This window comes from Stegastes partitus, unplaced genomic scaffold (genome assembly GCF_000690725.1).
Source record: "Stegastes partitus isolate 25-593 unplaced genomic scaffold, Stegastes_partitus-1.0.2 Scaffold540, whole genome shotgun sequence".
NCBI lineage: Eukaryota > Metazoa > Chordata > Actinopteri > Pomacentridae > Stegastes > Stegastes partitus.
In genome coordinates this window covers 384,698-410,215 of record NW_007578271.1, presented here as the reverse complement: position 1 = coordinate 410,215, position 25,518 = coordinate 384,698, and the positions used below count along the sequence as shown (strand labels likewise).

The 25,518-nt window shown below is 43.7% G+C and overlaps 2 protein-coding genes across 2 annotated transcripts in view; both read right to left on the bottom strand.

Moving 5' to 3' along the window:
- Window positions 1–8,744, bottom strand: part of LOC103361895 (septin-5-like) — a 12,549-nt gene extending 3,805 nt beyond the window's left edge. Inside the window, exons 1-3 of the mRNA XM_008288107.1 lie at window positions 8,607–8,744; window positions 7,827–7,902; window positions 3,092–4,578 (exon numbers count right to left, since the gene is read on the bottom strand). Coding sequence (XP_008286329.1) covers window positions 3,092–4,578; window positions 7,827–7,834 — 1,495 coding nt within the window. The 5' untranslated portion in view covers window positions 7,835–7,902; window positions 8,607–8,744. The remainder of the gene's footprint in view (window positions 1–3,091; window positions 4,579–7,826; window positions 7,903–8,606) is intronic.
- Window positions 8,745–14,308: 5,564 nt separating this feature from the next.
- The window catches only part of LOC103361889 (CD82 antigen-like), a 29,320-nt gene continuing 18,110 nt past the window's right edge, over window positions 14,309–25,518 (bottom strand). The window contains exons 3-9 of the mRNA XM_008288101.1: window positions 24,375–24,447; window positions 20,393–20,514; window positions 18,939–19,013; window positions 16,800–16,898; window positions 16,496–16,669; window positions 16,331–16,414; window positions 14,309–15,354 (exon numbers count right to left, since the gene is read on the bottom strand). Of these exons, the coding sequence (XP_008286323.1) occupies window positions 15,277–15,354; window positions 16,331–16,414; window positions 16,496–16,669; window positions 16,800–16,898; window positions 18,939–19,013; window positions 20,393–20,514; window positions 24,375–24,447 (705 nt within the window). The 3' untranslated portion in view covers window positions 14,309–15,276. The remainder of the gene's footprint in view (window positions 15,355–16,330; window positions 16,415–16,495; window positions 16,670–16,799; window positions 16,899–18,938; window positions 19,014–20,392; window positions 20,515–24,374; window positions 24,448–25,518) is intronic.

Here is a 25,518-nt window from a genome sequence, read left to right as displayed (position 1 = left end):
CTATGTTAAGGCTGTTTTTATGGGTTCTGTTGGTTTTTCCTACAAACCTGTCAGATAGCAGGTTTAGGATTGTTAAGGGTCAGATTATCCAGTCACCACTGTATATAGCTCCAGTCCATATTCTAACAGTTTCAATAAAGCACATCTTCACTCATATGTGTTACTATTTCTGTCATAAACACATTCTCAGTGACGTCTAAGTCAAATAAACACTTGTAATCATTAAAGTGCATCTATTTTCACAGTGTACAACTAGTCACAATACTGCTGCTTATTGTCAGCATCCCTATGAACATTACATACTGTCCCTTTAAATATGCCAAAATTGACAGTAATAGCTACAGGATACTGAAATGTATTTACTAGAAAATGCTCATCTTACATCAGAAACACCTGAACCTATCTCTCTGTCTCTCCCTGACGCTCTCCTGCTCCTCCTAAAAAACTCCAAATGCCTCAAAAATTCACTACAAATCCCTGCTCCATATCTCTCCTGCTCCCTCCTACAGTCTCCTGCAGTTGGTTTCTGTTTCTGTGCAGATGGCACCGCCCCAAATCCCGTTCAGCCTGAGGAGCAGTCAGCAGACTAAGCAATTTTGATTTTTTTTTTCATTTTGTAAAACAACAGACGACTGAAGATGTTGAAACAAATGCGACGCCTGCAGCACTTACTTTATACGCTTACATTTTACACACAATTTTTTTTTCATGCATGTTCATAACATCATATCTTCTGTTTTATGTGGTCCATCGACATGAAACAAAAACTGGGAGAGAGTTTAAAGTCTGTACTTTCGAGTGAAGTTAATAGCAGGACCGTACATGTGCTAGTTTTTCTGGTCTGATGTCTGGAACTGGTATTACATGTGTCACCTTCAATCATTTCCGTGAACAAAGTACATGGAAATCTCATTAACCTCATTAAACAACATATATCTAATGCATTCATAGTGTACGGGAGTCTTCAAAACACTTTCATACAGTTAATGGACTAAATAGGCCAAGTTGGCGGCAAGCGTGATGACGTCACCGGGAGAAAACTCCGCTGAGACTCACTTTACTTTCACTTTACCTATGTATATAATATGTACATGATGATATGACGATGTGATGCATATTATGCCAAAATTAAGCACTGGGAAAAAAACCACAACTTTACTTTCACATGTATAAAGTTTCGACACACACTCTAAACCCTGTACAGACGCTCACTCTAATGAAGCGGGGTCTTATTAAGTAGGGAATTATGACTTATTAATCGTTACCTACCTGTATCAGATGGATGAAGCAGGAACAATGAGCTCTCAGTTCACTGCGCTTCGTTTCAACTTGCTTCTGAAGCGGGTGCCAGGTGTGCCTCCTCTTACCTGAACCGGAAGAAAACAAACACTCTGCCTCATAAACACAACCCGTATTTTTATAATCCCATTGGTGCAATGGCAATGAACTTAGACCTGAATATTACAAACACAAATGTATACAAATCCAAAATATGAACATGGTGATCATTTTTTACATTGTATCACATAAATGTGGTCACACTTTTGTAGGGCTGCCCCATAAGCTTTAATGTTTACCTCAGTGTTATGATCAGCTCATGCATTCTGTTAAACGGCTACTGTGAATATAACTCCCCTAAAAATAGCCCACTTTATAGGCTAGGGGGGAAAAACGCTGGTGAAAATAAAAATGTCTGAACAGTTGTGATTCCTCCTGTGCTCAGTGACTTCAGGAAGTGAAGTGAGTGCTGCTCTGTCACCTCAGTGAACTGACACTGGCCTGTTTAATAGAATCAAAGAACAGAACTGACAGTCTGTTTGTTACCTATTGTCACCTATTTCTGGTGAATCTTATAAGACAAACACCAGAAACACTGCAGACAAAATCGAAACTAAACGAGGCTGGAAGGAGAGTCAGACTTTAAAAAAAGAGCAGCTTTGGGAGGTAAGAGTTTCCTTTCAGCTACCACAGATTTACCTGAATAACAACCTGTTAAACTCCCGTTGTGGACTTCTGTGTTACAGTTCAGGTTTCACTGTGTTTAGCTTCTGAAAGTCAGACTCATCTCACTTCTGTTTAGAGGGAAACGTGTTTTCTTTATGTTTCTTCATGAGTCTCACAAATATGTTTCTGATCAAAACATCAGGTTTTCACTACCAGTAAAAACTATTGACAACAGCATAAAAACACAGAGAAAGGGTCTGATGTCTTCAGCTGTCACAAACATCTCGTTTCCAGTGGTGTGAACCTGCAGCTCCAGATGTGAGAGGATCTTACCTGAGCTGCTGACGAGGCAGGATGAGGTGGTTTACAGCAGAGCTGAGGATGTGATCACAGTGTTTCTAAGGATCTTCAACCAGAGTCTGTCCAGGCAGCAGCAGAACAAACACGGACCAGGTTGTTCAGAGTCGGTTCATCTCCACACTTCTGACACACAAACATCTCAAGAAAGCAGCACACGGCCAACTTCCTGCTTCCTGTTTAGTCGTGTTTGCAGATCAGCCAGTGATTCAGCGGATGTGTCTGTGGTTTTGATTTCAAGAACAACCAGAGCTGCATGTAAAAAGAAAATCTGTCATTTATCACCTGGTGCACTGAAGCAGTTGCAGCTGGACCTCACGGTGACGTCTGGCTGCTCAGGTGTGACTCGGGGTGTTGGACTGGCAGCAGAGCTCATCACCGAAACCTAAATCCATTCCTGCTACCGTGGCAACGAGGATGATGTGAGGGATTGTTTTCAGCTGAACTGTTTCATCTCAGTTTGACTGTTTGTTCTGGCAGCAGATTACTTCTACCAGCTTCTGTTTACTGTGATTACGGCTCGTTGTTCGGTGAACGCTGGAGGACGTCTCCATTCACTACGAGTTCATCAGCTGCTTTAAATGTTTAGGTTCAGGTTTCTGCTCTTTAAAAGCCTCACAGCTGCAGTCAGAGTTCGGTGAGCAAACAGAGAAGAGACGAGCAGAACGAGGAGGAGGAACGTCTGGAACCTGGACGCAGAACAAGACGAAGAGCGCCGGCAGCAAAATGTCAGCGTTACACAAGAGTGAGTGTGAAAGAGTCATCTGAACAGTCAGAGAGCAGCACGAACAGTCCTCTGACTTCACAGCACACAGCCAGGACACAACAGCAGCTGCTCCACAGTCTACACACGACGACNACTGCTTCAGCTTGGCAACATGTATGTAGGCCTCCTGCAGCCTCCTTGACTTCTCCTCTGTCAGCTCATTCATTTCTTTTTTCAGATTTTCCAACAGACTCGACTTCATCTCATGTTCTGCCTGATTCTCTTCATACTTCTGCTTCATTTCTGCTTCAGTCTTCTTCACTTTCCTTGTCCTGGTCACATATCTCCAGTTTTCTTTCACATGATCTGATGCAGGACACTTGTTGGTACATGCGGTGCAGCGTCCATCTTTCATGACCTCACAGTGTTCAGGTTTCCAGGCCATTGTACATCCAGGATAGTGACAGTTCTCTTCACAGACTGTACAGCAGACAGCTCCTTTATAAAACACCAAAAACCACATCCCGCCATTGATAGGTTCTTTATCTTTGTAGGGCTCATCAACTTCCACAGTGAAGGTCTTGTTCTTCTTCAGCTCTTCTTCATGTTTCTTCAGAGCTTCTTCAGTCTGTCTGATTTCTGTCTGTTTTTGTTCAATGAATTCGATTCTGTCCTGCAGGTTTTGGATGCAGGCTGCCAGTCTGACGCGTTCGTTCAACACTTCAACGGTTACTAGCAGCTTCTGAGGTCCAGTTTTTTCCAGGAAGGTAGTGAACCGACTCATCCCTCTACTCGTTACTCCCCAGGCATACTGTAAAGCAAACTCTGTGTCTCCTGTTCTCTCTGTGTTCAGGCAGTTATCGAACAAGAACTGAACGGGCTGGTTCTTCTCATTTCTGGCACATTTGATTTTTGTGTCTTCAATGGCTTGAATTGCAATTCTGTTGGGCAGTCCGTTTGAGTGTGTGATCAGAGCTACGATGTTTTCCTCCAGGTTTTTTCCAAACAGAGACATCACTGAATCAAAGACGTACATCTGTCGGTCACTCAGTCGATTGTCACTCGCCTTCAGCACCAGACCCACGGCGTTAACTTCATGAACTCCATCATCTGATCTAAACAAGTCCAACAACCTTTGGCTGATGACGACATCGTGTTCAGCTCCTCTGGTGTCTCCAAATCCAGGAGTGTCGATGATGGTCAGAGGGTAGGGCAGAGTTTCATCTTCAAAATCAAAAAACTCGTACACGATCACATCTGATGTTTGACTTTCTGTCTGACTTTTCCTCTTATCCTCCTCTACGATCTGAAACCAGACTTCATCCTCCCACTTCACTCCCATGTTGTGGTTGAACAGAGCATTGACCAGAGCAGATTTTCCTGCTCCTGTTTCTCCAACAAGTAAAATGGTTTTGTTCAACTTGTTCACATTTCTTTTACCAACAGTTATTCTTGTCAGACTTCCAAAGATCTTCTTCTTTATTCTCAGCTGGTAGACAGCAGGAGATCCTGGACGAAGCAGATCGCTCTTGGAGATGATGTCCTCATATTTAGGTGAGACGTTTCTGTTACTGCAAAGGAAATGAAAGAAACTGTTCAATACACATTCAAATATGTAGAGATTTATGTGTGTGTGTGTGTGTGTGTGTATGTCAAATGTCCAGCACCTCCACCAATCATCTCCCTGCAAGTTCTACAAAATACATCAACAACTTTCTGGCTGCTGGACAAATTCTTCTTCCTCCCCTGTAGGAGCAGCTTCATGCTTCATGGCAAAGAAAGGTATGACTGTGCAGTAAAGAGCAAATATCTCCAACTCCAAACCAGCTCTGATTTACATGGATCTCACAGACTCAGTTGGACTTCTACAGGGCCTTCCACCAGATGTGGATTTTTGAGGAGGATGAACGTAAGACAGCATTCAACACTTAGAAGTCTGTACAGCCCTTTGGACTCACCAATGCCCAGCAGTGTTATTAGTTAACAATGTGCAGTGAGACTTCCTGAATCACTTTGAGTTTGTGTACCTTTATGACATCCCTGACCTTTTTTAAAATCTTGAGGGTTGGAGCAGATCTGAAGTTAGTTAGCTTGAGAAGACCAATGACCCACGGCTTTACTCTGGGTCTAGGCCACTTTGGTCTCAGGATTGTAACCGAGGATTGGGTAGCGCCCTGACCAGGCTCTATGATGAACAGAGTATCAAAAGTAGAGGCACGTAAAGATTTTCTGATTGTATATGATAACAATAGGAGCTCGTAGGGGCTTAGGTGTGTGTTTGATTTCAAAAACAAGCAAAGGTCAGACTGCCATCTCAGTCGGTTTTGATTTGCTTGAGTGAGTAACTGAGGTGTTAGATATAGTCAAGCTGACATCTACCCACAGCAAGGGTTCTGGAACCAAACTCCTGGAGAGGGGTTGGACTCTCTCCTTTTTTGAAGTTGCCCACAGTAAGAGGAAGGCTGCCGGACAGACCTGGTAAACCCAAACGTGTAGTGAGGGTGAACTGGGAAAGTCTGGGGAGGCCCCAGAAGAATTTCTCCTGCATCCCGGGGGAGGTTGGGGACACGGAGTAGGAGTGGGCCATGTTCAAAGCCTCCATTGCAAAAGCGGCCGTCAGGAGCTATGAGCAGAAGGTCACTGGTGCCTGTCATGGCGGCAACCCCAAAACCTGCTGGTGGACACTGGCAGTGAGGGAAGCCATCAGGTTGAAGAAGGAGACCTTTTGGGCCTGACTGGCTTGGGGCTCTCCTAAAGCAGCAGGCAGGTACCGGTTGGCCAAAAGGGCTGCAACTGCTGTCGTGGAAGCTAAAACTCGGGTGTGGGAGGAATTCGGGGAGGCTATGGAAAAGGACTTTTGGTCAGCCTCAAAGAAGTTATGGCAAACCGTCTGACGCCTCAGAAAGGGGAAGCAGGGATTCGCCCAGGCTGTGTACAGCTGGGGAGGAGAACTGCTGACCCAAACTGGGGGATCTTATCGAGCGGTGGAAGGAACACTTCGACGAACTGCTGAACCCAGTAAACACGTCCTCTCTGAGGGGGCAGAGCCTGAAGACTCGGGGGTTTCTGCATCCATGTCCGTGGTAGAGGTCGCCGAGGTAGTTAAGAAGTTCCTCGGTGGCAAAGCACCAGGTGTGGACGAGATTCGCCCTGAGATACTGAAGGCTCTGGACATTGTCGGACTGTCATGGCTGACACGTCTCTTCAGTTTTGCGTGGGCATCGGGTACGATGCCTGTGGAGTGGCAGACCGGGGTGGTGGTTCCCATTTTCAAATAGAGGGACCGGAGAGAGTGGTGGGGTGAGGCATCACACTTCTCAGCCTCCCCAGGGAAGTTTACTCTCGGGTGCTGGAAAGGAGGCTCTGACGAGTTGTCGAACCTTGGATTCAGGAGGAGCAATGCAGATTCTGTCCTGGTCGTGGAACAGTGGACCAGCTCTTTACCCTTGCAGAACCGCTGAGGGGGGCATGGGAATTCGACCTGCCAGTCCACATGTGCTTTGTGGATCTGGAGAAGGCCTACGACCGTGTTCCCTGAGGGATTCTGTCGGGGATACTGAGGGCGTATGGGGTACTAGGTTTGCTGCTACGAGCCATTCGGTCCCTGTACAACCAAAGTGCGAGCTGTGTCCGCATTCTCGGCAATAAGTCAGACATGTTCCCAGTGGGTGTTGGACTCTGCCAGGGCTGCACCTTGTCCCCGATCCTGTTTGTGGTCCTCATGGACAGGATTTCAAGGTGCAGCCAGGGTGAGGAGGATGTCCAGTTTGGGGACCTCAGGATCTCGTCTCTGCTTTTTGCAGATGAAGTGGTACTGTTGGTTTCATCGGACCATGACCATCAGCACACACTGGAGCGGTTTGCAGCCGAGTGTGAAGCAGCAGGGATGTGGATCAGTACCTCCAAGTCTGAGGTCATGGTTCTCTGCAGAAAATCGGTGGATTGCCTCCTCCGGGTGGGGGGAGTTGCTTCCTCAAGCGAGGGAGTTTAAGTATCTCTGGATCTTGTTCACAAGTGATGGGAAGGGTTTGGGAGGGAAGTCTGGGATGACCTGATCCGCCTGCTGCCTCCGCGGTCCGACCCCGGATAAGCGGAAGAAAATGGATGGATGGATGGATGGATGGATGGATGGATGGATGGATGGATGGACGATTGATGATTGATGCAGGTGATACGGGTGAAAGGACATTGTCTGGAGACCTGTTGGGAGTTTGGGAGCACAATCTATGTTTCAAGGTGTAGTGAGAAAGGTGTTGGATTCTCTGGAGGCTCTCCTGCCTCGGACATCAACACTGGAATGAGTAAAAAGTTAAGGAGGGCGTATTTACAATTGGTGTTCCTTGAGCAGAGTCTCTCAGGTTGTAGCTGCTCATTGAGGGGGAGTGGTCAGAGTCCCAGAGAATCCAGAGTGGAGAGATTGGAGCCGTCTCTCTGGGACGGGGGGAGATGGTTAGTGGTGTGTCTGGAGCAATCTCCTGCGATCTCATTGTGGATTAGGCTGGTTGATGAGCAGGAGATCAGAAGCTGGGTTAAACATTTACTCATTGGAGGATCTGATGGACAAAGGGCCCATATTTTTTATAAAACTTCTCGACTTGCGATGTGGCTTGATAATGATTGTTCTGTCCTCAAGAAGTAAAAACACTGATGTTGTTTTTAACGTTATAAAATCCGTAGTGGCAGTAGCAATTTGGGAAAATAAATAATGAAGGGATGCTGGTCAACAAGTCATCTGAATGAATATCAGTCACTGTTTCAAACTTGTTCTACTGTTTGACAACAAAGAAAAATCAGTCAACTGGAGAGGTTTGTTACTCACTTGGCCATGTTGTTATGTGGAGCAAAGAGATCCACAGATGATGATGATGATGATGAGTAGGCGGCTGCTTTAGTCTCTGAATGACATTAAAACGGAATTATTAAAACCTTAAACACAACTCCACTTATCTGAGACAAACAAGTGTTAGCCAGGACAGATTCTGTAAATATGAATCTCATGTAAAATACAAATAATGAATAATGAATACAACTCATCTGTGGTATTTTATATCATTTACAAAATTTCATGTGGGAATGTCAGGCCAGTTCTATCTATCTATCTATCTATCTATCTATCTATCTATCTCAGTGTTAAGCTGTGTCACCTATTTCTGGTGAATCTTATAAGACAAACACCAGAAACACTGCAGACAAAATCGAAACTAAACGAGGCTGGAAGGAGAGTCAGACTTTAGTCTCCTGAGCTATAAAAGAGCAGCTTTGGGAGGTAAGAGTTTCCTTTCAGCTACCACAGATTTACCTGAATAACAACCTGTTAAACTCCCGTTGTGGACTTCTGTGTTACAGTTCAGGTTTCACTGTGTTTAGCTTCTGAAAGTCAGACTCATCTCACTTCTGTTTAGAGGGAAACGTGTTTTCTTTATGTTTCTTCATGAGTCTCACAAATATGTTTCTGATCAAAACATCAGGTTTTCACTACCAGTAAAAACTATTGACAACAGCATAAAAACACAGAGAAAGGGTCTGATGTCTTCAGCTGTCACAAACATCTCGTTTCCAGTGGTGTGAACCTGCAGCTCCAGATGTGAGAGGATCTTACCTGAGCTGCTGACGAGGCAGGATGAGGTGGTTTACAGCAGAGCTGAGGATGTGATCACAGTGTTTCTAAGGATCTTCAACCAGAGTCTGTCCAGGCAGCAGCAGAACAAACACGGACCAGGTTGTTCAGAGTCGGTTCATCTCCACACTTCTGACACACAAACATCTCAAGAAAGCAGCACACGGCCAACTTCCTGCTTCCTGTTTAGTCGTGTTTGCAGATCAGCCAGTGATTCAGCGGATGTGTCTGTGGTTTTGATTTCAAGAACAACCAGAGCTGCATGTAAAAAGAAAATCTGTCATTTATCACCTGGTGCACTGAAGCAGTTGCAGCTGGACCTCACGGTGACGTCTGGCTGCTCAGGTGTGACTCGGGGTGTTGGACTGGCAGCAGAGCTCATCACCGAAACCTAAATCCATTCCTGCTACCGTGGCAACGAGGATGATGTGAGGGATTGTTTTCAGCTGAACTGTTTCATCTCAGTTTGACTGTTTGTTCTGGCAGCAGATTACTTCTACCAGCTTCTGTTTACTGTGATTACGGCTCGTTGTTCGGTGAACGCTGGAGGACGTCTCCATTCACTACGAGTTCATCAGCTGCTTTAAATGTTTAGGTTCAGGTTTCTGCTCTTTAAAAGCCTCACAGCTGCAGTCAGAGTTCGGTGAGCAAACAGAGAAGAGACGAGCAGAACGAGGAGGAGGAACGTCTGGAACCTGGACGCAGAACAAGACGAAGAGCGCCGGCAGCAAAATGTCAGCGTTACACAAGAGTGAGTGTGAAAGAGTCATCTGAACAGTCAGAGAGCAGCACGAACAGTCCTCTGACTTCACAGCACACAGCCAGGACACAACAGCAGCTGCTCCACAGTCTACACACGACGACNTGTCACCTATTTCTGGTGAATCTTATAAGACAAACACCAGAAACACTGCAGACAAAATCGAAACTAAACGAGGCTGGAAGGAGAGTCAGACTTTAAAAAAAGAGCAGCTTTGGGAGGTAAGAGTTTCCTTTCAGCTACCACAGATTTACCTGAATAACAACCTGTTAAACTCCCGTTGTGGACTTCTGTGTTACAGTTCAGGTTTCACTGTGTTTAGCTTCTGAAAGTCAGACTCATCTCACTTCTGTTTAGAGGGAAACGTGTTTTCTTTATGTTTCTTCATGAGTCTCACAAATATGTTTCTGATCAAAACATCAGGTTTTCACTACCAGTAAAAACTATTGACAACAGCATAAAAACACAGAGAAAGGGTCTGATGTCTTCAGCTGTCACAAACATCTCGTTTCCAGTGGTGTGAACCTGCAGCTCCAGATGTGAGAGGATCTTACCTGAGCTGCTGACGAGGCAGGATGAGGTGGTTTACAGCAGAGCTGAGGATGTGATCACAGTGTTTCTAAGGATCTTCAACCAGAGTCTGTCCAGGCAGCAGCAGAACAAACACGGACCAGGTTGTTCAGAGTCGGTTCATCTCCACACTTCTGACACACAAACATCTCAAGAAAGCAGCACACGGCCAACTTCCTGCTTCCTGTTTAGTCGTGTTTGCAGATCAGCCAGTGATTCAGCGGATGTGTCTGTGGTTTTGATTTCAAGAACAACCAGAGCTGCATGTAAAAAGAAAATCTGTCATTTATCACCTGGTGCACTGAAGCAGTTGCAGCTGGACCTCACGGTGACGTCTGGCTGCTCAGGTGTGACTCGGGGTGTTGGACTGGCAGCAGAGCTCATCACCGAAACCTAAATCCATTCCTGCTACCGTGGCAACGAGGATGATGTGAGGGATTGTTTTCAGCTGAACTGTTTCATCTCAGTTTGACTGTTTGTTCTGGCAGCAGATTACTTCTACCAGCTTCTGTTTACTGTGATTACGGCTCGTTGTTCGGTGAACGCTGGAGGACGTCTCCATTCACTACGAGTTCATCAGCTGCTTTAAATGTTTAGGTTCAGGTTTCTGCTCTTTAAAAGCCTCACAGCTGCAGTCAGAGTTCGGTGAGCAAACAGAGAAGAGACGAGCAGAACGAGGAGGAGGAACGTCTGGAACCTGGACGCAGAACAAGACGAAGAGCGCCGGCAGCAAAATGTCAGCGTTACACAAGAGTGAGTGTGAAAGAGTCATCTGAACAGTCAGAGAGCAGCACGAACAGTCCTCTGACTTCACAGCACACAGCCAGGACACAACAGCAGCTGCTCCACAGTCTACACACGACGACAACAACAACAACAACAACAACAACAACAACAACAACAACAACAACAACACAAGGACATGCAAAAAACTGCTTTAAAAATAAACAACCACAGAGATGCAACATGAACCCAAAGAGACACAAAACCACCATAAAGAGACAATGTCCACCAAAAAATACAAAAGGACAACAAAGACACACAAAAAGACACAAAATGACCAAAAAAACCCATAAAATGACACAAAAATCACACAAAACCACCAGCAAGAGACAATGGCCACCAAAAAAAGGCCAAAAAAGTACACAAATCATCCACAGAATCACACAAAATCATCACAAAGAGACACAAAATAAAACACAGAAACACAAAATGACAAAAAAGAAAAAAATCCGAATCAGAATCTCTGCAGAGAAACAAAATAATCAGAAACACAAAAACCACAGAAACACAAAACGACCACAATGAGACAAAAAACCAACAAAGAGAAACTAAACCACCTCCAACAGCTCCAGAACCACCAAAAAACATCTCATGAAGCTACAGCTCTGTTTTTAAATAAGCAACAGGAAAGGTCTGCTGGTTCTGGAGCTCTCAGCTGGTTCTGGAAGTTTCAGCCGGTTCTGGAGCTCTCAGCCGGTTCTGGAGTTCTCAGCCGGTTCTGAAGCTTTCAGCCAGTTCTGGAGTTCTCAGCCAGTTCTGGGGCTCTCAGCCGGTTCTGGAGTTCTCAGCCGGTTCTGGAGTTCTCAGCCGGTTCTGGGGCTCTCAGCCGGTTCTGGAGCTCTCAGCCGGTTCTGGGGCTCTCAGCCGGTTCTGGAGCTCTCAGCCGGTTCTCTTCAACCATTTATCTCCATGTGGGGTCGTTAAGAACAGACCTGAGGTAATTCTTCTGCTTTATTTCACTGCGTCGGAGGGAAACGCTGCACATTTATCATTTATTGAGGCGAAAATGCCGAATATCAGCTGACGTTCGGCTCTGAGTCGAACCGTGAACGTTGAGTTTTCAACATTTTTAAGTTGGATTTCTGAAAGTTCATCACGTCTATGATGATGTTTATTGATTTGAGATTAAATGCAGCTGCTGCAGTTTTAGTCTCCTTTCAGCTACGCTTCACTCACGTCTTTGTTTATATTTGTTGTTGAGTTTCACAAGTTAAAAGAATATTTTGTCATTTCTGGAGTAAAAACATTAGTGAGGTCAAATGTTTTTGGTTCTTTAGTCGGAACCAAGACTGAAGAGAAATGTTAACACAACCAACATTTACTGGTAGTAATAAATGTTTCTGTCATGATGTGGACGTTTCTACGTGTTCACTAATATTATTAATATTAATATGACTGTATGGTGCAGACTGAGCCCAGCTGGTGGTTAAATCAGCTCTGGTCTGTATTTAAACATGTTCACATGGAACATATCAGTCCTCAGTCACACAGACCTGGATGTGATGCTACGGCGCCTCCTGCTGCTCTGAAGCAGCAACTGCAGCTAAAACAGCCACAATAAGACCTCACAGGTCCATGAGTTGTTGCCATTCTCAGTAACAAATGAGTCTCAGTGCAAAAGAAGCTGTCAAGCAAATCAATCTTTCACTGGAGAAAACTAAATATGTTTTTTACCTTTTTAATTTGCCTTCTGATATCATCCACAAACAGGCCCTTTAAAAATACAGTTTTATAACATATTGTTTTAACATCTGCACAGTAAAGACGGTGAACCCCAACACATCAGGATGTAGCTCCATCTGCTGCTTCATGCAGAAAGAAAACTTCTGATTTCTCCTGATGGATGCACAGGAGAGGCTAGAACATCAGTAACTCTGACTTCATGCTTCTCTGAACTAATTTATTTTATTTATCTCTGTTTATGAGACAGAGTTGGTCGACCTGCAGGCTGAGTGAGCAACAGGAGACAAACACTGAAAATGATGTTTTGTTTGCAGAAGGAAACACGTCAGCTGTTCAACAATCAGACCAACAACATGAACCTCCACATGTCAGAGTCAAACCAAAGCCTGTTCCAGTGATGCACCGCAGAAGAAGCTTTAAAACTACATTTATGTTTCATTTTTTATTTACAAAGCAGACAAATCACCTCAATCATTCCTATATTCTTCATTCTTGTATTTTCTGTATTCTTTTAATCGCAATATATAAATTGCAGGAAAACTAAATATTAAAAGTCTGTCCGTTTTTCACAGTCTCACTAAAACGTGTTGCAGATTTAATTAAAAACAGATAAATGAGTATTTTATGAGGCTACCTCACACAGGTGTAACTTACCTGCAGCTGCTGAAAACAGCGGAGTGGTCATCTGTCAGGGGACGAACTGCGCATGCTCTGTGTGGTAAAAACGGCATTAGCCGTTAGCCGCTAAATTTACGAGATTTTACTGGCAATAAAAAGCAAATAAACGGGACGTCAGCTGAACAAAGACATGGCGAAATTCATCTAAGACAAATAATATCAAACCCTGTGAAGGTAGCTGGAGTTTATACGTACTTTACATCTGAGTTTACCTCATTTTGACGTTTGTTAGCTACTTGTTGTTAGCTGCTGTGAAAATTACCCACAGTCCTTTGCTCTTACTAGTCAGCGCAGCAGGAAGCGCAGTTTTTATATTTAACAAAATTTAGTCTGTAAAATAAAACAACTTTGTTTTACTTTTTCTGCACAAGCTTTTCTGGTTTTGTGATTAAAATCAGTTCAACTACATTAAATGTACGGTCACGGTCAGCGGCTACTCTGCTAAGCTAGGCTAATCGGCTAGTTAGCTGTTAGCAGGACTAGTTTTATCATTTTTTTGTTTTTTACAGTAAAATTTTGTTGTATGTCTCACACACACACATAAAAAAACAGAATTTATTTAGATAGCTAAACATCAAAACTGAGAAAAAAAAATAAAAGAGAAAATGACAATAAAGTGGAGCACTAAGAGGCCTAATAGATTCTGGTTTTAATTCAGTTTCGTTCAATATTAAATTTTCCCAGTAAATTTACAACTTCAATCTCAGAAAAAAAAAGTTTTTTTTTGTCAGAAATTTGAACTTTAATCTTAGTTTGTTCTCATACATGTACGACTTAATTCTCAGAGAATATCAACATTTTACTTCTGTAGATTTAAGATTTTTTCCCCCCAGAAACTTATCGCTTTAATCTCAGAGCACATCCAGTTATTCTTTTTCCCTCATAAATGTATGACTTTATTATCAGATACTGATTTTTGAGCACCATGAATATATCTGCATTTAATCTCATACTATCCGTGTTTTTTTTATTGGAAATTTGTTAAATAAATCTGAGAATATCAGTTTTTCTATATATTTATGACTTTAATCTTATCTTGTATTTTTCACATAAATAGACAAGTTTAATCTTAGAATATTTACAGTTCTGTCACGTAAATTTACCACTTTAATCTCGGACTAAAACGCTTGGATGAGGTGTCAAGTTGATAATAATTCTCACACAGAGCAGCAAAACAGATCAGAGGAACTGATGAACGAGAAACAAGCAGCGACTTTGATCAGTTTATTGGCAAAATGAAACAGAATGAATGTTGTGAGTACAAACGAGCTACGACGCCGACGTCCACCTATTTATTATGAGGTTAATGGAATGTTTCAGGCTGTACATACAAAGAGACACGACGCTATAAAAACCACATCTCGGCTCAAATTGTACAGAAATCTGTTTCTCCGAGATGCTTCTCCCCAAAAAATATTCATTTTCTCGCTTCAAAATAATCGGCGGCGTCATTTTTACCGTTTCACTTGATTCAAAAGTGGTTAAAGAAACAATTCACTCAAACTCTTCGGGTTAAACTGGCTTCTGTGCTTAAAGCTAAAATAAAGTTTGCTTGTAAACTGGGAGCGATACTTTAAAAAAAAACAAAAAACAGCATCTCTTTAGTACCTCATTATTATTTCTATTATTTCAAGAACAAAATCCTGACAGTGAAAGAAAACATGAACAGAATTGGAGGAGAGACCAGCGGCTCAGAAAACGCTGGTAGGAAGGTTCTTTTGGATTCAAATTCACACAAATAATCACTAAAATTATATACAAAGTACTAAAAACAGTTCACAAAACTCAAAACACTGGTGTATAAAAATGAAAAAGCAAACACATCCACCAGGCGGACCTTCCAGTTCCCAGACGTAGCTTCTCGTCTTTACAGACAAACAGGATTCAGATTTTAACGGGAAACTCAAAGCATGCAGCGGAAACTTGACGTGAAGGAAACCAGCGACGCTGAATCTGGGCCTGAGAGCTTCTGTGGGATCGTACGGAGCGTTTCAGCATCGCTCTAAGACTAAGGAGTTTCTAAAGTGCTCAAAGGAAACTGGAAAAAGCCTCAGAAGAGAAATTCAACAAAATGTGAAGAAAAAAACAAACACATTATTTTACATTTGGACACAGTTTCACCAAAACCAGGCTGGAAAACATCTGAACTCTGTTTTCTGTGTTTGTGCAGCTTCAGCTTCAGTACTTTGGCACTTTGGTGTAATCCTCCGTGTGGATGTTCCTGCACAGGCAGATGGACAGAATCATCCCCAGCAGCTGCAAAACAAACGACAGGATGTTAGAGGGGAGTAGTTCAGGAGCCCCACAAACATCCATCCATCATCTCTACACCTTAATCCTCACTATGGGGGGCGGAGCCTATCCCAGCTGACTCAGGGTGAAGGCAGGTTCACCTGGACAGGTAACCAGTCTATCACAGGGCTACACTTAGAGACAGACAACCAAGCACACTCACATTCACACCTACGGACAATTTACAATCACCAATTAACCTCAGCATGTTTCTGGACTGTGGGAGGAAGCCGGAGAACCCGGAGAGAACCCACGCTGCACGGGGAGAACATGGAGACTCCACGCAGGAAGATCCCGGGTGTCCTCACTGGGATGTGAACCGGAGACCTTCTAGCTGTGAGGCGCTAACGATGCTAACCACTGATTTATGACTTTAATCTCACATTATATTTAAATATTTTTCTCATATTTACAGCGTCACTCTGAAGAAAATGGTCGATTTCTTTGTCAGAATTTTATGACTTTACGATCTGAAAAAAATGTTTTATTTGTTTTTTCCCTGTAAAATTGACCACTTTAGTCAAATCATCTTCCTCAGTTCACTAGTTTAATACTTTATTTTTTATTTACCTTGTTAATCTAAAAAAAAATAAAAATTTAAATCACAATCACTTTATTCTCTGAAAATGATCTTTTTCTTACATTTTTTGTTTTTTTGTGTAATAATAATAATCAACAGATTTTTTCTGGTAAATGAACCAGTTTGATCTCAGAGAACATGAAGTTGGTTCTCTGAACGTTACGTCGCTCTCTGGCTCCATCACTGATTCATTTCTTAAACCTAAACTTGCTGTAACATGCTTTTGTCTTTTTCACATTTATCTTTTCTCAGCATAACTTTTGATATTAAACTTTGTGCTCCACCAGAAAAACGTCATGTTTCTGTTATTATGATTTATTGTTGTTGTTATTGTTGTTGTTGTTGTGAAAGCTGCTGTACCTCGATCAGGGCGACTCCGAGGCAGATCCCCAGGACGACGCCGATGTTGGTGAGCAGCCAGCCCTCCACGCTGGCAGCACATCCCTGGTGAGACAAAGCAGGTTAGTACCTGAAGCAGCAGCCAGGCGGCGGCCGACAGGTGAGACGATCAGGAGGCAGATTTACCACATCGTAGACGGGCCAGTCGGGCGTCTGAGCCTCGCAGAATCCGGAGTCGGAGAAGTTTCCGGTGACCAGCGAGATGTTCTGGCAGGAGCAGGGGAACAGCAGCTGGGAGCTGTTGACGATCACCATGTTGCCGGACCAGTCCATCCGACCGGACCAGCCGCAGCACTCCATCTGCAGGCAGCAGCGCAACATGAGGTTTGAAATGATCCGACTTCACTGCTTATCTGAATATTTAGTGTTGCTTCTAACAGCGGAGTGTGACGAGATCGGATCAGATCTGAGGTCAGAGTGTCAGACTCACGGTCCTCTGGATGAAGTCCCAGGCCTGCTCCGTGGTCGAGTTGTTTCCGGGGTAGTTGTCCAACACCTTGGTGACGATCTTGGACATCTCGTCATTTAACTGAAACACAGCAGGTTGAAAAACGAGTGTGAGGAAGCACAAAGAGGCTCAACGAGGTCCAGACAGAATGTAGGCTGGACTGAGTTCATCACAGCTCCACATGGGAAAGAACCGAACAGAACAACCAGAAGATCTGAGTCTGAATGGTCCAAAATGACTTTAAACTTTAAAAGACTCAATAGAGGTCCAGCATGGTAGAAAGTCACCAACATTACTCAAATGAGTAAAAAATGATTTTAAACTTTCCCAAAAATACTCAAACTTTGTAAAAACTTACAAAACCTCGTCCAAAATATATCATCGATTTAACGATACAGATAATAGAACAACGACTCAAAGAGGACCTCCATGAGAACCATGAAGTCTGTCATCAGAAATAAAGGAGACGTATGAAGGACTGAAGGAACCAAAGCTGGACTCATGTTCTTTGTACTGGTGGTTTGTAATCTGACATCAGAGCAAATACTGTCCTCCTTTAGAGTAATCTGATTACTGTGTGGAGAACATGGTAGAACCGTTCCACATCCAGCTGATATTTATGACTGGTTTTATTGCACACAGATGTTTTTCTAACATTCCTGAATAACAACAGAACTTTTTTCACGAGCCATGAATTTTTTAAAATGCAAACTTCGGGAGCCAGATGTGCAACATCAGGTTTCTGTGATTCTCGGAGCTGTAAGTAGATCCAGTCCGGAGCCAAACAAAACACCTGAAACCGTCCAAACCACCAGAAACCAGACGGAGGAAGAGCCTCAGCGAGCCGAGGATCCAGACGAGGAGGAGGAGGTCTGAGCCGAGCCTCGGTTTGGCAGAAAAGACGGCGACGCGTCCAACAAACGTCCAGATACAATAAACAGAGACGTGTTTGCACTGAGAGCAGCTCCAGTCTGATTATTCACATCCGTCATGCAGCTGGACCCGTCAGCTTCTACTTTTACTGAACAAATACAGAAAGAGCCAGAAAACCACGAGTAGAAGAAGCTGCTGTTCTCCTGGTCACAAAACTGGATGTGATCTTCACGTGAAGCTCGAACATCTGTAACCCCAGAACATCACCAGAACACTTTGGTTTAATCACTTATTGGACCTTCAACAACCTCAGACGTGTTTCCAGGATTTTCAACATGGACTCATTCACCACCAAACCTCTCAGCCTTTAGTTTATCTGTTCAATCAATGAATGCACAATAAACTTCCACAGAATGTCCTTGTTAAATAAAGACTTAAACAATAGAAGAAGTTTGAAGTCCAAACTCCAGAGACTACATGTTTTGTTTTTTTCAGTTTGAAATCTGAAGAGAAGCTCCAGATAAACGGAGACAAGTTAAAGAATAAAGTCACGTTCAAGAGAAATCACCGAGACTGGCGTCAATCTGCTGACTTCACACTAAATATGAAATGTTTTTATAGAACTTAGCTGTAAGTGATGAACACAGAACCTCTACAGAACATCGTGTATGTTGCTGCTTCCTTTATGGGATTCAGTGAATAATTAATTAATAAGAGACGTAATTGGAACAAACAGTAAAGTTCACGTGTTCAGTTTACGATTTAAATTCCTTTTAAACTTGAAGTCACATGTTTTCCTCATGACTGACGAACACATAAAGATTCACACTGATCTTCACACAAGAACACAAACCGAACCAACAAATGAATAAAACACAAACAGAAGCTCCAGCTGGTGCTGCTGCTCGCTGACGGGCCACCAGGGGGCGCCGCCGCTCCAGCTTACAGCTTTATAACAAGTGTTTCGAGAGAATAGCCTGCACGCGCTCAGTGCGGCTTCTCAGACGAGAAGAAGAAAAGAAGAGCAAGAAGAAGAAGAAGAGAAGGAAGATGATGAAGTAGAAGAAAAAGAAAAGAAGAAAAAAACAATAATAAAAAATAAGATTAAGAAGAAAAGGAAAAGAAGAATAAAGAGAAGAAAGGAAGAAAAGGAGATGAAGAACAAGAAGAAAAGGAAGATGAAGTAGAAGAAAAGAAAATAAGAAGAAAAAAATAAGAAGAAGCAGAAGCAGAACATCAGAGACTCACCGTGTTCTTCTTGAAGAAGATCAGAGCTCCGGCTGCGATCTGGGCGATGAGGATCAGCAGGAGGCAGGTGAAGTACTGAGGAGGAGGAAGAGGAAGAGCTCAGAAACCAGAGGACTGACCAACCTCCACCAGACATGAACCTCCAGCTTGTTCCTGCTGAGAAACGTCACTTCTAAACTATTTATGAAATAATCATCTGCAGCTCAGACGCAGCCATCAGCTGGTGAAGCAACCTGACGTCTGATTGGTCGGTTGAACTCTGGAAGCCTCGGCGCTGACTCTACGTTATTGGTCCCTGAGGCTGACTCATGTCGTGGCTCTTCATCTCGACGTGTTCTCAGGTTCAGTCAGGTTTAATTATTCCATCTCAGATCTTCTGATCAGACGTCTGAAACGTTTCTGTCACAAATTATAAACACTGAAAACTGCGTCTGTGAAGTTTCATATTGAAAATACTTGATGAGAAAAAGTTTAGATCTGAGTCTGTCTGAACGACAACATCTGAGAACGGTTCTGTTGTTTCTCATCCAGAACCTGTGATGTTAGACAGGAGATTAAATAACAGAGGTTCCATCCTGAAACATTAAACATGAACGTGGACTCTTCCTGGACTGAACCTGCTCGTCTGACTGGATCACACGTTGGAGGAACCAAAGATGTGAAACAGATGTTCTGATTGACAGTTCCCATGTTTTCAGTTTCATTCTGCAGAAATCAGTAAACATGAAGAGAAACCGCTGAGAGTCCAAACCTGCAGCTTTAAGAGCAGACTCACCAGGACTCACCAGGACTCACCTGGACTCACCTGGACTCACCTGGACTCACCTGGACTCACCAGGACTCACCAGGACTCACAGCAGGTTTTTGTTCTGTATTAACCTTAACGCCGTGCAGCTCACAGAGACAAACTGTAAAACTAGAACCAGCTGATGTGAAAGAAGTCGTCGGTGTTTCTGCATTTGGTTCTAAAAGTTTGAACTTCAGTTTGTGTCTCAACAACCAACACGTGGACGAGTTCTTCAGCTGATGGTTCACCTGAGACCAACCTGTGCAGCTGCTCAGTTTGTTCTTGTTTCAGCAGGAAGTAGAAAAAGAAGCAAAATCACTACAAAAAACGGCAGAAGATCCACAACGGGATGCAAAACCAGCACGAAACGGTGAACATTACCACAAGATGATTTAAAATCAGCAAAAATCAAAACAAGAAACAAAAACTAAATGCAAAGTCAGCACATAAAAGGTGAGATCACCACCAGATGATTCTAAATCACCAGTAAAGAGGCACAAGTACCAGAAAAAAGCTGCAAAATCATCACAAAAGCAGAATCAGCTGCTGATAACGTTGTGTTTCCAGGAACCCTGAATGTGTGCTTTATAGTCGTCATGATCATCCATGTATTTCATCTACACGCTGCTTGTTCAGGCCTCACTCGGTCCTCCAGGCTGTCACTCACCAGGCCCAGCAGGCAGCGGATCTCGTAGATGGCTCCCAGGCAGCCCAGGAAGCCCAGCAGCATGGAGAAGGCTCCGACACCGATCAGGATGTAGCAGGCCACCTTCACCGCCGTGGAGTTATCTGGAGACAGAAGCCACCGTTAGAGAAGGTGTGTCCGGGGACGAGGAGACCAAACGACCACAAAACAAGAAACAATCAAAAATAAGACTCACGACGACAGAAAACTAAACAAAGAGACACAGAATGACAAAAAAATGAGACACAACAAGACAAACAGGACGGAGGACCATAACTCATGGAACAACACGACGATAAGGAGACGAAAAATGACCAAAACAAGACATGAAATGACCTCAGAGACACACGAAATGTCACAAAACAAAGAAAAACCACCAACAAACCGAGAGACGGGAGATTAAAGACGATAAAGACGAGAAGAAATCACCAGAGAGAGACAAAGAGACACAACAAGCCCCAGAGAGGAGACAACAGAGTCAACAGCTCGATAGGAAGAGACGCTTTTATCACAAATAATCAGACGTCCAGCTTTCTCTTTGTGTCCTATCATCCTAACTGGGTCATCTCTGAGTCCTCTCTCCTCCTGGTTCTGGTTCTGGTTCCACAGAGGACTTGATGCTAACCCGGAGCTCTGGGGTTAACTGTCATCAGGTGGAAACAGTGACGGAGACGGAGGCCGAACGTCAGCGCTTCGGTGACAGAATCGGGTCTGGTTCTGTCCCCGTTGTGACGCAGCTCTGACCTGGTGCCATCACCAGGCGGCTCATTGATTGGTCATAACGGGCCACTGGCCTTCCACCGAGCATCAATACGTGTCATTTATGCGCAGACACAAAGCTAAACTGTGCCGTACTTTAAACCCGTATGAGCGCATCCCTGGGCCTGGCGGACCCCCGGCGGCGCTGCTCGGCCCGGCGGCGGCGCTGCGTGGGCTGATAGTGATGAGTAAGGCGGTGATGTGATGCATGCTGATGCCGGCGGAGCAGAAAGGAGTCAGTGTCTGAGGGAGAACACCTGCTGAGCGCCTCAGTGACGCTCTGTGTTGGCTCACTGGGCTCCACACGCCGGTTCTGTCCTCCATTAAATCAGCCTTTATACGAGCTGCTGCCGCCCAGCTCGGCCCAACAACGAGCAGCAAACACTGACGCTGATGAGCTCCAGTCTGCCATGAACACCGGCTTTGATTTCAGCAGCTCGGCCTTCAGCTTCTTGTTAGTTTGGACCAAGACGGAAGAAAAAACTCAGCAGAGGAGGCTGGAAGTGGTCAAAGTATAAAACACAACACAGAACAGCAGCACGGCGACGAAGCAGAAACACAACACAACGCCAATGAGACCAACAACAACAACAACAACACAAACAGTCCAAAACTAAATGACAAAAATGAGCCACAAGAACAGCAGAAAGGAGAAAAACACGAGACAGAAAGCAACAAAACAAGACAGAGAAGTGGTGAAACGTCCGTCTGCAGGCTGAAAACTGGTCTGAAATGGATCACAGACCGTCACTTTGGACCGGTTCTGAGTTCTTCTGGACAACGCCGGAGTCCATCTGGAGAAGTTTCCACTAACTTTGGATATTTTGTCGTTACTTTGAGCAAATGGTGAGTCCTTCTGAACACATTCTGAGTCATTTGGACAATTTAGCCTGAGAAGACAATAAATTACACTGGATCCATAAATAACCAGCAGAACCACAGAACAGAGGAGCCAGAGGGTGGAGATACATTCATCTGATGGTGGAACATCTTTCTACTGATGGTGGAACATCTTTCTACATCTGATGGAGGAACATCTTTCTACTGATGGTGGAACATCTTTCTACATCTGATGGAGGAACATCTTTCTACTGATGGTGGAACATCTTTCTACATCTGATGAGCAGAGAGGAGAAGTCTGGAGACCTGGAGATGGTTAAACATCTGCAGGACGAGGAGATGAAAGGACGGCAAAGAGACAAAACTGTCACGTGAAAGAAATAAAACGAGACGAACAAACGACAGAACATGACAAAGACGTGTTAAAGTACCCGTAAAGAGATAAAACTGTCCTAAAGAGTCATGACACGACAAAAACATGACCTGAAGTGATTCTAGGAACCTGAACCCGACTCTACAGTCTGTAGAACGTCCAACGGTGGGACTCAAGATTTGTCCAAAATTATAAAATAAAAAGTTTAAATATTGTCATTTTGTACAAATGTTGAGTTATTTTTGACAAATTCCAGAATGTGGACATTAATTATTTACTCTGGACCAGTTCTGGGTTATTATGGACGTGTTGATTTATTAATTTTCTGAAACCATTTTTAATAAATGAATATGATCTCAGGTCTTTCTGGTCTCCTGGTTCCGAGTCCTGCTGACAGAAGACGTCTCTGAGTTCTCTCTCCTGCTTCATGTGGTTCTGGTTCCACAGAGCTGCAGGACTTTAAATTGGAACATGAACCTCAGTGAAGGAACATGAGCCATACCAGCTGATTGTGGTCATTTATAATTCATTATACGTATGATTCTGCAGCGTGGACCTGGAGCTCCTCTGAAGCTCCACACTGAAGCCAACAGTCCCGTCTCGTTCTCAGTGTCTGTGGTCTGGTAAAGGACTGCAGGATTAGTGAGTTCTGCAGGTGGTACTGGACGTATTTTTAACGTGAGTCTGCAGGAAAGCAATGAGCACGAACTGTTCCTTTAATCCTGCAGAGCTGAGCGGAGAAGACCAGATGAAGGCAAACAGGAAGAAGGAGGAATTTCTTCTTCAAACAGAGTCCAGACAGACACAACACGGAGGGAATCTGTTGGACGTCTGTGTTTAAGTGAAGCCAAACAGACTTCATGTTCACGCCAGCTCACGTCTGCGTCGGCCTTCATCGGGTCGCTGTGACTGATCCGCTGTTATCAGCTCCAGCTAGCAGTCAAAGCTAACGCCGCACACGCCGTCACAAACAGGAAGTCTGCAGTCCGACGCTCTCAGCCGGGGTTTAGCTCACACTGCACACTATCTACACGGTAATAGGACATAAAACTCAAAAATGTGACCTGAAATACTGCACTCTGTGGAAAATAAAGGATTTGAAAAAACTCTCTTTATTTTTTTTCAATTAAAGCTAATGAGCTAGGTGAATAAATGAGTCTTTAAAACAAAGAAACGTAAAATATTTATATATATACGTATGGTATATATATTAAAAGGCACATAGCTCTGTAATTTATCACAACAAATCAAAAAGTCTGATTTAAATGCTGCAGTTGTTGCGGCTACGGTGCTAAGCTAGGCTAGTCAGCTGCTTTTTTCTGACTACAGAACTTATTTAAGCCAAAAGAAAACTTGAAACACATTTAATAGTTTTAGCTTCACCACAACACTTCATGAAGCACCGACCGCTTTAGGAACAATTGTTGCTGCTAATCTGTTAAATTAGGCTAGCTGCGTTGGGCTAGTTAGCTTTTAGCAGCTCTGTTGTATGTGATGCTACTTTAATCGTCCACTACAGTTTAAAATTCAACTCCTGTTTTATTTATTTTCACAGCAAATAATTAGCTGGGATAAGAGAGAAAGTTAAAATAAAAACTTAAATGTGTGTTTAAACTCTGTTCTGGGTTAGAAACGTTCTGAATCACACAGAAGGTCTGACTTCAGTAGATTTAAACCACTTCCTGTCCAGCTTTCTGCTCCGACCGTTGACCACTGAGATATCACCACGTGGCTGTGAGCCGCCGTCTATTCTGTGCTGCGGCCTGCAGCCCGGTCTTGGCCCGGGTTCAGCCGTTCATCGCGGGTCCGTTTGTGTTTCTACAAGCACGTCAGTGTGAGGGGAACCAGCGCTTTCACCATTTATTCTGTCTGCGCTTCTGGGTCGAGGCACCGAGCTGCAGCCGACCTCTGAGGGTTTTATCCGACAGAAGACGGAGTTCATTGAGCCGACAGCTGAAAGGAAAACGTCATTAAAGCTGATGAGACACTTACTGAGAACCACGATGAAGCTCTGATTGTCCAGCAGCAGCCAGAGTCCAAAGCCCATGATGACGGCGCCGAACAGCTGAGAGACAGAAACACATCAGTACAGACGCAGCACAGCACACATCTGCTCATCAACAGCTCTGAACTGGACCCTTTAACGGTCTGACAGGAACTCGGTTCTGCTCATATTTGACCCAGTTCTGGTTCTTTTCAGCCCATCAGGATCCGTCTGATCCTGAAGTTTATTCTGCAGCAGAACGTCCAGCAGGAGCCTTAAAGCATCATCTCCGGCTCCCTCAGGACATAAACCTGCACAGAGTGACTGACTGCAGGTCCAGAACCAGCAGCTGGTCCGTCTGCAGCTGGTCCAGTTCATCGTCAGTTAAAAAGCAGTTTCCTTTGTTTCAGTGTTAAACGACGGCTCAGCGTTTCTCTGCAGCTCCTCCTGCATCTGTTCATGAAGCTACTGAGCAACGAACCAGGAACCAGAAACGTTTCTGTCGCACGAAGCAACTCAAAGATTCAAAACCAGAGAATCAATCAGACTTCAGTCGGTCTGGATCCTTCAAAACGTTTTTCTGCATTTTTTTTCTAGATCTGCTAGAAAACTTTATGACATTCACCAAAGATTGAAAAAAGAAAATTAAAGATGAATCTGTTTGTGTTGAGATTTTAAATTATTTATTGTGCTGCTTATTTCATTAAAGTCTTAAACAGACTGTGTGTGAAAGAGATGAACCAATAATCATCATCATCATCATCATCATCATCATCATCATCAGTAAAATAAAACACGAGCTTCAGCCTGAACTGATCAGAGTCACAGCTCACGGTTTAGGTTTAAATAAAGACGTTTCACCTGACAGGCTTTTATTTTACCATCGAAGCAGAAATGATATGAAATGAATTAAACTGCAGCAGAGACCTGAGGAATGTGTGCATTTATCAGAACCTATCAGAACCCAGCAGAACCTATCAGAACCGGTCTTGGCCAGCAGAATTCCAGCATCAGGCGTCTCCACAGGAACAGAAACAACAGGTTCAGCTGAACGTCTTAAATCGACTTTATTCACTGAGTTTGTTCACATTCTGAGAAATGAATGATTATGACTGGATTATTATTATTATTACTATTACTATTATTATATTA